This window comes from Bubalus bubalis, chromosome 3 (genome assembly GCF_019923935.1).
Source record: "Bubalus bubalis isolate 160015118507 breed Murrah chromosome 3, NDDB_SH_1, whole genome shotgun sequence".
NCBI lineage: Eukaryota > Metazoa > Chordata > Mammalia > Artiodactyla > Bovidae > Bubalus > Bubalus bubalis.
The window spans coordinates 51,502,801-51,515,863 of NC_059159.1; the positions used below are offsets into that span (position 1 = coordinate 51,502,801).

At 59.7% G+C, this 13,063-nt stretch overlaps 1 protein-coding gene across 10 annotated transcripts in view; it reads left to right on the forward strand.

The window, feature by feature from the left end:
* The window catches only part of BCAS3 (BCAS3 microtubule associated cell migration factor), a 589,835-nt gene extending 576,941 nt beyond the window's left edge, over positions 1-12,894 (forward strand). For 4 of the 10 annotated variants that reach the window (XM_044939587.1, XM_044939588.1, XM_044939589.1 and 1 more), the window contains 2 exons: positions 354-419; positions 12,091-12,894. In XM_044939587.1, coding sequence (XP_044795522.1) covers positions 354-419; positions 12,091-12,239 — 215 coding nt within the window. In that variant the 3' untranslated portion in view covers positions 12,240-12,894. Of the gene's footprint in view, positions 1-353; positions 420-8,833; positions 8,925-12,090 lie in introns of all 10 variants that reach the window. The other 6 variants (XM_044939591.1, XM_044939592.1, XM_044939595.1 and 3 more) reach the window with 3 other exon arrangements.
* The last annotated feature ends 169 nt before the right edge of the window (positions 12,895-13,063 follow it).

Consider the following 13,063-nt stretch of genomic DNA (forward strand, 5'->3'; position numbering starts at 1 on the left):
ATTGGAACTTCAGGCCTGCTCTCTCCATTCTTAGAGCCCGAGAGAAGGAAGAAAACCTGAGGGGCTGCCCACGTGCTGGCAGGACCTCCACAGCCTTCCCTGCTTCCATCCCCAGGCAGGAACGTCGGCGGGACTGGGAGGAGGAGCAAAGGGGCGAGGACAGACCAGTTTGGGCTGGTGGGAAATAGATGAAGTCCTGCACGCGCCACACAGAACAGACCACAAGCATCCCGCACAGCTCCCAGTGGTCAGACCAGATCCTGATCTCTCCTCCCCTTGATCTCTCTACCGGCTGCTCCCTGCAGGGTCCGTGTTGCAATCCTCTTTAAAGAAATATTTTATTTTCGATACAGACACAGCCTTTGAAGTAGCAGTAAAAACCACCACCCCTGAGAGACACATGGCTGTGAAGTGTGTTGGTATGTAACTTCCTGTCTTTGCCCACGTGCAGGGCTTCATCCCCTGGTCCTTTTTTGTTCCCCCAGAGGTCACCCCCACCCCTGCACCCCCTGGTGCTCAGGCTTTGGGAGGCATCAGAGCAAGGGCAGGAGGTCGACTCAGACAGGGGGTACCTTCTGGCCGTGGCCTGGTTTGGGGTGGGGAGTAGCCGCTCTTGTTCCCCCAACAAGAGTTTCTTTGAGAACCTCACTCCCCGCCCCCCACTTTTAAGATGGAAGTCAAATTTTCGGATTCTGCAGTGCAGAGCAGCGAGGTCACTAGGCTCTAATGCAGTTACCATTGACTGCCCCTCTTGTAGTGCGTCTATTAGTGAGTAATTTGATTTGTACCTATTCATTTGCAGTCCCTGCAGGAGCCTGGAGCTGGCCCCTAGTATAATTGGTGCTGTCTCTATTTTTACATCATTAGATTAGCCCCGACTCCTGGCCACTTGTTGTCTGCGCTTGTCTGTCCATTTATACAACCTAATGTAACACAAAATTCATTACTGATCACATTACTTTCAACTCTGAAGCCAGCCTTGTGATAAACATTTGGTTAACCCCTTCCTGCCCACAGGAGCGGGGGAGCTGACAGAACAGATGCACTTCCACTCGACAGGCAAATCAATATCTTAATACAGCAAAGTGGAATTGCATTTCTAGATTTGTTATTCCTCCTGGAGGAGCAAATGGAAAAGCTCGTCTGAGCGAGCTGAATTGAATAATGAATAGGGCCCCGGCACCAGCAGGCCGTCTGAGCGCAGAGCACAAAGGCTAAGGCAGCGTCTGCCCACCTTCTCCTCTGCCGCAGGCGGCGCCACGGCGATTAATTGCGACTCGTGACTATGGGTTCAGGATCCTAGGCCGGGACCCTAACGGGGGCCACAGAGACCTTGACCCCAGCGCCAATGTCTTGGCTAGGCTTGGCCTAGGACGACTGATCCATGAACTGGGTTTATTTCCTTAAAACCTTCACTGATATGAAGGCACCAGACACATGGCCTTGGCGGTCATGCCACCCAGAAATTAAATTAAATCCATTACTGTTAACCATTTGGAACCAGATATACAAAATTCTTCCTATTTAGAGCCAGGTCAGCAATACTGGGGTTGCTGTGTGTGCTGGGCCCATATCCAGGGTGAGCGTTCTTTGGTGTGGAAATGCCTTGTGAGCCTAAAAGTGGTCTTAGAGCTCAGATAGGGGTATCGGTGAGCAACCTGGCCTAGAGTCGTCAAGGGACCTCTCTTGAATCTGGAAGATTCTCGCTTACCCCCACCAGAGTTATCCCCTCCCCAGCCCCCGTTTGTCTCTGGGGAGCATCCACACCCTCTTGAAGTCATTAACTCACAGGATAGATAGTTTCAAAAAGAATAATACCCCGACTTATTTTATTAAAAAAAAAGTCTCATAAAGCCTATACCACAATGATTAGAAAAATAGACATAGAGGAAGTAGAATGGAACCCATTACCATGAAAGTCATAAATCCCTAAGTAAAAAGAAGCCGTATACTGAAGGTGCTCAGTTGGGAAGGGAAGCTGGAAAAGGCAAGCCTGTCCAGGGAACTGTGCTTGAATTCAGGCAGGGGCCGGACAGGAGGCCAGGAGAGGCACCGACAACTCGGGTGAGTGGGCCTCCTCGCTGTGGAAGGGGCCGCCCTCCATCCCACCAAGGCCCAGCACCTTGGAACCAGCTGCCCCTTAACCCGTTTGGGGCTCTGACAGGCCAGAGGCAACCAGCAAGCCCCTGTGACGTAGCGGCCCCGGGGGATCCCTCCGGCGGGCTCCCAGGCTGCCCCTGGCCATCTTCAACCCTCCTCCATGCATGGCGGGTGGGCAGCTGCCCCCCAACCCTGGGCCTGACGGGGGAGGCTGTGTTGCCCACAGAGGCAGGCCAGAGATGCACGCACATCCTGCTGTGAGGAGCTACAGAGAGGGGAATCCCTCGGCAGGGTGTCACAAGACCCCGCGCATCCAGACACTGGTGCGTCCCCAGGGTGAGCCTGGGTCCCGCAGCTGTCTTCCCAGGGTGGCTCACCTCCCCACCCCGACGAAGCCCGCAGGAGCTCTGGCCTCTGCTGTTCCTCCTTGCGGGGAGGGCCCTGGCCCCTTCAGCCCGAGAAAACAGAGCCGAGCACAGGCCCTTCCTTGGTGGAGCAGGAGGGATCGGCGGCCGGGAGGAGCGCCGGTCAGCCACTGGAGTGCGAGACAATGATTTCTTAACCCTGGTGGAAGGGGGAAAGCCACATCTTACCAAACTCTTCCGCTGCGTCGGAGAGAATTTAATTACGTTTGGACGTTTGAATGGGAACCAGATGTGGCTCGAGCCTATCAGGCCAGCCACGTTTGGGGAGCAGCGTCTCCCCTGCGGTCTGCAAGCCGTGCTGCGCCATCTCACAGCCCCAGAGAGGGTCTTGAGAAGACCCCACTTGAGGAGGCAGGGCGGGTTGAGGCTGGCTGCCGGACACCTGGTTCGCTGGGATAGTTTCTGAGCCCTGGGTCCTCCCTGGAGCCGTGCTGAGCGGCCCATTCATGGGGCGCCACGTGCAGGCGTGCTCAGAGAAGGCTGTTCCCAGAGCCCAGCCAGGCATCCCTTAGCTCCATGTCCCCCTCCACCCCGCCACATCTGTCTCAGGTGCCATCTGCCGAGGCTCTGCCCCCGGGCCGTGCTGCTGGCCTGGGGCTAGAGGGGGCGGTTTGGGCCTTCCTGGGTGAGGACCGCTTCTCGAAGGGGCCTCAGAGATGGCACCCCCAGCTCTCTAGCCAGGACCCCACTGCAGTGAGAGTCCCTGCCACGCCCTCGCGGCTTATCCTGCTTCTCGAAGCACCTTCACATCCTCCTCTATTCAGAGCCTCACACGGCCCGTGAGGTCGCCAGGGCAGCCGCTGCCCTCCTGCCTGACAGGTGGTGAAGTGGAGAAGGGGTGCGGGACTTGCCCAGGTCGTTCAGCACGTCTGCGGCAGAGCGGGGTTTAGGGTGAGTTCTCAGCCGCCTCTTCCTCGTAGCCACTGGGAGGGTCAGCTCCAGGGTGCTCCTCCGTCTGGCTGACCTCAAGCACATTTCAGCCAGATTTATCACATCACTCAAAACCGGGGACCATGAGCCAGGTCGGCTCCGCCCTTGCTGGCCCCATGTATAATACGCCATGACAGGACTCACTCTGCCTGGGTCCAGATTTACAGTTAGACTGATGTAGTGGCCCCGAGAGGGTCCCCGCACACGGGTTGCTGTTGGGCGGCTGGGATGGTGGGTCCTGCCCTCTTCCCCTTAAGCGAAGACTGGAGCGGGCCTGGGTCACGTGGGGTTCCTGGGAGTGGGCCTCTCCCTGCCTGGAGTTGGTGCCGTGTCATGGCTGTGGTGGGAGGGGCCTCAGGGAAAGGCTGCAGCCCCCAGACCCCAGCCCACCTCCTGGGTAACCCCCCGTCTAAGGCTGGGCAGGAGCGGCTCTGCCTGGAACTCAGATGCTCTGCTGCTTTCCCCACCCCCAGCACACACGCATGCCCGCATGCACGTACACAAGCACACATATGTGGATGCATGAACACACCCATGCGCACACACACGTATGCACACGTACACATGCACATACGGGTGCACACGTGTGCACATGTGTACACACACAGACACACCCAGCTCCAGGTGGAGGATAGGATGCCTTTTGAACACTGACCCTTCCTCATTCTTCAGGCCTCCTTCCCCGCCCCCCCCTTTTTCCTCTTTATTTCTTCCCCAGCATTCCAGCATGTGCCTCTTGTGTCATCCCCACTGGGCCCACCAGGAGCTCCAGGATCTAGCTTGCCTCTCTGTCCCTGCCTCATGTATTAATGCCAGACTGGCCTGCTCTCATGAGTAGGGTTTTTCCAGAGGCCTGAGGACCTGTCCTCATGGAGGGAAGGAAGGGTCTGTGTCTTTTCCTCCAGACACAGAGAGGGCTCTCCACCTGATGGTCTCCTTAGTCATCCTTTCCAGGTATTGATCATGACTTTCACCTTCCAGGGGAGGGGCCAGTGGACACCCAGAAGGACTGGGGTCTCCCTTAGGCCCCAAGTCTCCCCTGAGGTTATTAGGCACCCATGTGTGGCCCCAGTGGCCGAGGGAAACAGTTCAAGGGACCCAAGGCAAGAGCAAGTATTTGCCCTTAACGTCTGGAGCTGGGGAAGGGGAGGGGCAAGGGGCAAGGTAGACCATGTGACCTTGGCCTCATCCTGTGATGTTCTGGGTCTCAGTACCTGCAGGACGCCAGGAGAAAAGAGCTGGGCAGGGAGATAAGAAAGCAGGTTTGCAGAAGCACTTGGGTTGGAAGAGACTCCTGCCAGGAAGGAAGGTGTGTACCTGCGCACTGGCTACAGGACTCAGGCCGTTGGCACAAGCTCTCAGGGACCCCAGGCTGAGTGTGCAGTGAGAGGACCGGAAGTAGGTGGCCTCAGTGCTCAGACACAGGTGTGAAGCCCGGGAGAGTCCTAGGCCATCGTTAGCCGTCTTTTCATCCACCTTCATTCCATTGACCAGATCAGGGTTCCCCTTATCTGAACGTGGAAGGGCCTTTTCATCTTCAGCCCCTCAACTGTGGGAAACTGCCCTCCTTCCTTCCACAAGCAAGCCTGGGAGGGGAGCAGAAACCCCTTGCTGGAGGAGAAAGAGGACACCTTCTCAGCCCCACTCAGCCCCCAAGACCTGGTGTGGGTGGGGAAGCGGGTCCCTGGTCGGCTGGCACCTCTGCAGCCTGGTGGGGGCGCCTGAGGGTGGGACCCTGAAGGGCTGGTTGGAGGGGGCAGGAAGAGCCAGGGTGGGTGTGTCCAAGTGGGAAGAAAATCAGGGCCCCCCTGCAGGCTGCCTCCTTCTAACTGCTGCCGTTTTAACCTCCTGAAAAATGCCCTGGGGCTGAGGCCGGCTCCGCCCACAGTGTGGACAGAGCTGTCCGAGTTTCAGGAAGCGATCTCAGCCAACTCCCCCCTCTTTCCCCCTGAAGAGCCCCCCTCACCTCCCAGAGTGACACTCCGGGAGAGAGGGCAGTAGTTTGCACGCGCAGGGCTGGTGTGAGACAAGCAGCCCAGAGCCACATCCGCCAGGACCAACCCCTTGTTGGCATCCAGATCATCTCTTTGGGTTCTTCCCACACCAGAAGCTGAGCCCTGCGGGAGGCGGCCAGCCACCCCCCGACCCTGCACCTCTGTTTCCATGCCTGTCTGCACAGCTGGTCCCAGGCCCTCATTGGAAGGCCCCCTGTGGATAATGTCCATTGCTTGGGACAGAGCCCATTTGGAACCATTTGCTGAGCTCGAAGCCATCCTCTCTGTGGTCCTCTGGTCTCCTCCCTGTATATCCCGGGGGGCTGCAGGAAAGATGCTGAAGATCTGGGTCAGAGGTTCCCTCCTCCTGCCCCCAGCCAAGACCCCTCACCATGGAAGGGAACCCAGATCATTTCTGTTTGCAGACCTCTGAGCTAGGCACTGGGTAGGATAGGGCAGTTTGGCTGGCTGCTCTGTGCTCTGCTTGCACCCCCTCCATCGCTCCCCAGAGGTACCACTGAGCCCAACCCAGGCAGGGGGCTTAACCACAGGTCCTGCTGACAGGGGAGAACTGGGAGGTGCACGCAGGAGGGAAAAATCAATGCACGTCAACAGGGTTGGAAATTTATTTTCCAGCTTGGAAGAGGGTACTTCCAAAGAGGCAAGGAGGGAAATGAAAAGCTGTAAACACATAATCTGCCATCTTCCTCTTCAGGCCATTTCTTGATTAAAAAGAAAGACTCTCCCAGGGTTCCAGTGGGGAAGGGGTGGGAGTGAGGGTCTGGATGGCAGGGACCCCTGCTGGGGGAGGGAAGCCGGAGGGCACCCCCAGCAAGGTCTTGTGGATAATCACAATCACTAATACGATTGCAGCAATGAGAGTAACTCACATTTGCTGACTGGAAGCTTTAAGCACTTTGTGATGCACTCTGCATGCATTATTTAATTCTACAAGCGCACTATGAAACAGACCTTGCTAGCCGCCTGTGCGGGAAACTGAGGCACAGGGGTTGAGGACCTTGCCCCAAGTCTCCCAGGTCGCAGGGCCCAGAGCTGGCTCTCTGAACCACTCGCCTCATCTGCCTCCCCAACCTGGGCCTTGAGGCCAAGGGGCATGGTGGGGGAACCCTCCCTTCTCTCTGCTGGAAGCCTGTGGCCAGTGCTGCCTGAGACTCCGCCCTGAGGCCTCATCCTGCTCCCCGCAGGCTGCCCAGGAGGTTAGCTTGGGAATGGGGTGTGTGGCTGCAGCCGGGGCCCAATAAAAGTGCTCTGCTAATCCCTTTAATGAGCAGCATCGCGAGGCCGAGCTTGCAGAGCTGGGCTGGCTGGAGCCTCTGAGCACACCAGAAGGGCCCTGCAGCAAACGCTGCTCCTTTTGTGGTAGGAGAAGTGCCAGGGGGCCCTGGGGGCTGAACCAGGGGGCCCAGGGACCCTCCTCCCCAAAGCACAGCACTGCCCTCACTGGTCCCCAAAACAGGCCTCCCTCTGAGTCCAGAGACCTGGGCTCCCCACAACACCTCCACCCACCAGAAACCCAAGGGACTTCCCTGGGGGCTCTGATTTTCCAGCCACCCCCACTGCCATCTGGCCTGGAAGAGGCCCAAAGGCCAAGCCCAAGGTAGTGCTTCACTCCTGACCTCCCCCCCCCCCGGGTCCCCTGCCTTCCTGGGTGCCCCAGCTCTCCCTGAAACTCACAGAGGCCCTGTGTCCTCAGTGTTCCATGCCTCCCCGGGGATGGGGGAACCAAGACCACAGCGCTTAGGAAAGTGACTGTTGCTTTGGAGAGACCTGCATCCAGGGTGTCCCCAAAAGTCCCTGCCTTGCCAGGCGTAGAGTGGCCTTGAGAGAGTGAAGGGTCTATACCCTGGAGAGAAGACAGGCCCCGGGGAGTAGGCCCTCCAGGGTGAAGCCGCTTCAGGGACCAGCACTCCAGAGGGAGGGGCTTCCTCATGCCCCACCCCCATGCCGTCTCCGGGGCTGTGGGTCCTCTTCCTGGCTCATCTTCTGCCTCTCCCCGGGTGGAGCCGGCACTGGCCGTCAGCACCCACCCAGAGCTCCCAGGAGCCAGTGTCCACTGCCCCTGCCTTGGCCGAGGGGCCACAGTCTCCTGCTGAAAGTTGAGGGGCCAGGACAGACCGTGTCCCTCATCTGCACAGCCCACCCCAAGAGGGGGGCAGCGTTTGCGGGCAGCCAGGCTCCTGCCTCCTTCCATTCCCCCTGGGTCTCCCTTGGCATACACACCCAGGGAACCAGGGTCGTTTCTCCCTGACAAGGCCAGCCACCTCTTTGGCCCCCACCAAGACCTTTGAAATTTGCCAGGCTCCATATAGAGTGAGGGTGGCGTGAGACCTGAGCTTTCTCGGTCCTTTGCTTATTTCGTGAGAGCTGAGGCTTCTCCTTTGGAGCTGCTGTTCATTCCATCGCCCCTTACCTGCTGTGGCTTACCCCGTCCCGGCCCGTGACCTCGAGGGGCAGCTTGGGTGGCAGGACCATTTTCCAAAAAGAGCCAGCAGCAAGCGGGTGGACACAGCCAGTGGAGGGGATTGGGACTAGTCAGAGTGATGCCTGGAGTTGTCATGTCTCCAGCCCAGTTCTTTCTCGAGGGGTTGTGTTCCCAGAGCCAGTGGCTTCCTGCTCTTTGGTTTAGCTGCCTGCAAAATGGGGAGACCAGCACCTACCTCCCAGGTGCACAGAGGCGCTGGGGAACGTGAGGTCACAGTAAAGATTTTCCGTCTGAGTGCAGTCCGTTATCTTAGAGGCCTGGAGAGCAGCCTCCGTAAGAGCGGGCTCTATCCCACCAGCCAGAATCCACATACTTGTGTTGAGTGGGGAGAGGTCCCCAGCTCGCTCTCCCTTGCAGCCCTGGCAGGTTTCTGGTGGGCTTTCCTTGCAAGTCCAGTGCAGCTGTATGGCTGCCGTTCAGACCCAGGGGTCTTGGAATTGGGTGGAGGAGGGCAGCAGCCCAAGCTGGACCACTGAGTCAGAACACACAGAGGCATCCCTGGAAACCGCAGGCTTTCTCTGTCTCCTGTCCTCTCCTGGGTCCCACCTGCACGGGCACTGCATGGGCCGGCAGGCCCGCCTCTCCCCTCCCCACAGCTGCTCCTCCTGCTCCGGGGATGGACCCTCTCCCCCCACATCGCCCCCTTGACGAAGGGGGTCTCGGCTCTGCCATGACAGTTCCATCTCCGGGGCGCCCAAGACTGGTCCCCAGCCCCCCACACGTGCATGTCACTGCAGAACTCTGCTGCCAGCTTACCCTCCTCCCGGCGTGAGCTCCCCACACCTCCTGGTGCCCTCACCTCCTGCTTGCCGACATCAGTGTACTCCATCATTGTCCGGATCTTTTCCCAAAAGATTCCTCAATGCTTTTCTTTTCAAAAGGGAAAAAAAAAGGAAAAAAAAAACAATGCCAACCGCCCAGCGCCCGCGAACAACCCAACAGTAACAAAGCGTGTGTTCGGGATGGAGGAAGGTAAGGCCGCACACTTCCGTTCGCCGCTTGCTCTGAAGGGCTGGGCGGCCGGGTGGCCTGCGGGGGGCCGTGTGTGCACCCCTCCCCCACGTCCACGTCATCTTCGCACACTCACACGGTCCTGTCTCAGGGAGCAGAAGAGCAAGGGGTTTGACAGGGGCATGTAGGCAACGGCCCAGGAGCACCTGGGCCCCGGGTTCTTACGCTGGTAGCTGAGCTGCAGAAGCAGTGACCCATCCCCTTCCCTCCGCACTCACTCATTCATTCATCCATCCATTCATTCAAGAACTGATTTTTGAACACCAACTATTTTGTAGGCTCTGTGGTTGGCACTAGGGAATCAAACACAGAGCCGGCCTCCAAGGGACTCCCCCCACATGGACGGTGACGCACATGTGAGCAGACGATGCCCAGCGTGCGAGGGGGCCCCAGGCAGGAGTCAATACAGAGCACGGTGGGGCCTGGCCATGCTACCAGGGCGACAGCAGAGACTTGCAGGAGTACTAAGCTTCAAAGATAAGTAGGTGTCCTGGGGCCCACAGGAGCCTGGGAAGGGCTTTTCCCCGGATGAGCACACACCCAGAGGCCTGGAGCAGCCTCGCAAGGCCCCCAGACTGCCCAAGCTCGTTATCTGGATTCCTCAAATCCACTTTAGTCAGGTGGGGTCTTGGAGAGGAGCAGGTCCCGGAAGGCAGTTTGATAGAGGGGAGGAGTTGAGAGACCTCATCCTCAGAACCCTTAGGAGACGGTGAAGGTTTTAAGCAGAGGAAAGGCAAGATGAAGTTTGTGCTGCAGGCAGAACACACTGGCTTTGGGATGCAGTGGCTTGAAGAGGGGGGCTCGGGGGGTCCAGAGACCAGTAGGGAGCTTTGGGAGTTATCCAGTGGGCAGCAGCCACAGGCAAGGACAGGAGGGATGAGGCCGGGGGAGACGCCCAGGACATGAGTCCAGCAGAGCTTGGTCACCCGGCAGGCGGGGGCCACCTCTGTCTCACCCAAGGCCTCGCTGGTGAAGAGAAAACACGAGCAAGACAGCACAGGCTCTCCCTGGCCCTGGGAGCCCCAAAGTCATCTTGAAATATCTGTGGCACCTGTCCCCCCCACTCACAGGATGGGGTGCGGGGCGGCCGTGCAGACTCGGGGGCCGGGGTCCCTGCGCTGCTGGCGGGTGGCTGCAGGCCTGTGTCAGGGCAGTGGGGGCCCCTGCCTGGTCCCAGGCTCCCCACACCTCGGCTTCTGGGGCGGTGTGGACGCACCTGCACCTTGCATCAGGAACGCTGGGCCTGCCCCGGGGCTGCTGCCTCTTCTGCCCCTTCGTCCCGGGCTCTCTTTGGGGCCTGGAGTCCAGCAGCCCCTGCCGCCCTGCTGGGACCTCGCCTCCTCTCTCCCTCCCGGCCTGCTGTCGGCGCCCCCTAGCGCCAGGACGGCCGGCACCGGCACCGGGGCCAGGGCCTCCTGGCTACGCTCGTGAGAAACCAAGGGGATGGGGAGAGCTTTCCTGGAGTGCGAAGCTTCCATGTAGAAACCTGGGGGTCTGCTCCCTGCCTTCCTGTCCTGTACCTCCTGGCACAACGGGCCCCAAATAAGGGGGAGGCTAGAGGCTGAGTGGAGAAGGAGAGAGCCCACGCGGGGGTCTGGGTTTTCCGGAGGCATCTGGATGACTCGACTTAATCTCAGGGTCAGGCCCAACAGGGCAGCCAGTGCATCTTGGCAGTCAGGGCCCGTCGCCAGGCCTGCAGCCCGTGTCCACAGCCCCCCACCTGCTGAGAGGTTCTGGTTTGCAGGCACACCCTTCCAGCCTGGGCCCCGGACACAGCTGGTGCCTCACACCTCACACTGGAACCGGGAGGCGTCTGAAGGAGGCCAGCACAGATGCCCCCAACCCACTCTGGCTGCTGCTGCTGCTGGGCCACCAGCATGCTTCAGGGGTCACCCATGGGGAGTGGGGGTCAGTGGTTACTTCCTGGCTGGCCGGTGGTGGCTAGCCCAGGAGTGAAGGCCGTGACCCATCCCCTAACCAAAGCCAGCTGTGCTGTGCATGGAGGGTGGCAGGGGGCCTAGGCACAGGCTGCAGGCACAGGAGACCAGACACGTGTCACATTTGAGCGCACTTTGCTGTCTCAAATGACCGCTTTGAGAGCCTGGGCTTCCGGGGTGGACAGGGGAGACCCCCTCCCACTCTGTCCCAGGCAGGTGTACCTTGGGGAAGGAGAGACTGCAGGTGCCTCATCTTGGCTTGAGGCCCAGAGTTTGCCAAGGGATATGTGTGCCCACATCTCAGAGCCCACTGTGAGGGAGAGGGGGTAGGAACTGACCACTCTCAGAAAGCCAAGAAGTAATTCTTTCTGCCTTGCATTCAGCATGCCAGGAAGTCTGTTCCTAGCCCACCCACCCCAGTACCTGTCTTGGGTCAAGAGATGGCAGGGCAGTTGAGGAAGGTGCCCATAGTGGAAGGAGATGGAGCCAGGTGCCATCTCCAAGATGGTAGCCTGGCTTGCAGATGCCAGGGGAGGGGCTGGGAGCCTCCTGACCTGACTCCCGGGTGGACCCTGAGCACGTCCCTTCCAGAGGGGTCTCCAGGACACGTGGGAGCCCAGAGGAAGGGGAAGGGAGGCACTCCAGGCAAGTAGGTCCCTCTCAAAGCAGGCACTCCCCCCTACAGGGGGAGGGCACAGGAGGGGCCTGGCAGGCAGGTAGATGGTGTGGGTGAGGACGTGTGAGTAAGTGAGTGGCTGAGCCCGGGTCCCTGGTAAGGGAGGCGAGGGGTGGACGGACCAGACGGGGACGCCTCGGTCCTTCCTGCCTCCTGGCTTCTCCCCTCCTGCCAGAACAGGAGCCTCTCACGATGTTGGGAAGCAAGCTGGCTGAGCAAGAGTCTGCATCAGGCCTGGGCACATGCCCCACGAATGGCAGTGTGGTCCAAATGCATCATCAGGGCGGCCATGCTCCTGGCTAAAGGGGTTCACACGGTGAGGAAGTGATGGGAGCCTGCCAGCCAAGGGGGCTTCTCCTTGGGACCCAGGCTGCCCCCCACCCCCCGCTCCGCAGAAGGATATCAGTGGACCCAGACTGGCCTCGCGGCAGGCAGCCGACCCAGAATGCACACCCACCCGCCTACCCCTGAGAACATCCCCTGACCGGGCCTGGCCCTCTCTCCTGTCTTGCAGAACTCCAGCGAGAGGGAAGCATCGAGACTCTGAGTAACAGCTCGGGCTCCACCAGCGGCAGCATCCCGAGGAACTTCGACGGCTACCGATCTCCGCTGCCCACCAACGAGAGTCAGCCCCTCAGCCTCTTCCCTACCAGCTTCCCGTAGGTCCCAGCAGCCTGCTTCGGGCTGGCCAGCCCACTCTCCTGCCGGAGGGAGAGGGAGACGCCCCCCGTCCGCTCCTACCCTTCAGACTCCGTTCCTCTTTGAACCCACCACCTTCCCCAAGCTCTGTGACGACAGCCGCCCAGCCTCCTTGGATCGAGAAGAGACCCTTCTCCAAAGCACCTCTGCGCGCGCTGACCTCTGCCCCCGTCGTGGGGCGGGCCGTGGCCGAGACTCTGCAGAAGCTCCGTCCCGCCTCCGTTTGCACATGACGTCCCGCATCGGACCCGCTTTTGTATTTTCTAACCCAGCTCCTGCGGGGTGGTGGGGGGAGGGGGTGGCTAGGGTGGAGAGAGGGGTTGGCTCGCGGCATCTTGGCCCCGAGCGGCCAGCCCCGACCCAGGCCTGGCTTCGGCACACACTGCCCAGCGTCCGGCTGGTGCTGAACTGAGGCCCTGAGTATTAGGGGAGGAGGAAGGAAGGAGAAGCCCCGCTTCCTCTTTTCTCTCCCCTTCGGCTCATGGAAAGGATTTGTCTTTCTTGTCTGTAAGCCCTTGTACCCTGATCCTGTACTGTTCAGTGAAGGAAACCGTGGTTTCTGAGGCCCTGTCAAAAAGTGCACGTCTTCTTCAATAAATCACGCTGCAATTGGTGTCCATCCCTGAGTGGCTGGGGTCAGGGTCCTGGGAGCCTCACCGTGCGGCCCTGCGCCCAACGCCCCCACCTGGAGGAGTGCGGGAGTGGGGGAGTCGGGGATCCGGGAGGAAGGTGGAGGAGGATGTTTACTCCAGAACTTGGGTGGCATCTGACAAACCCATCCTTTGACC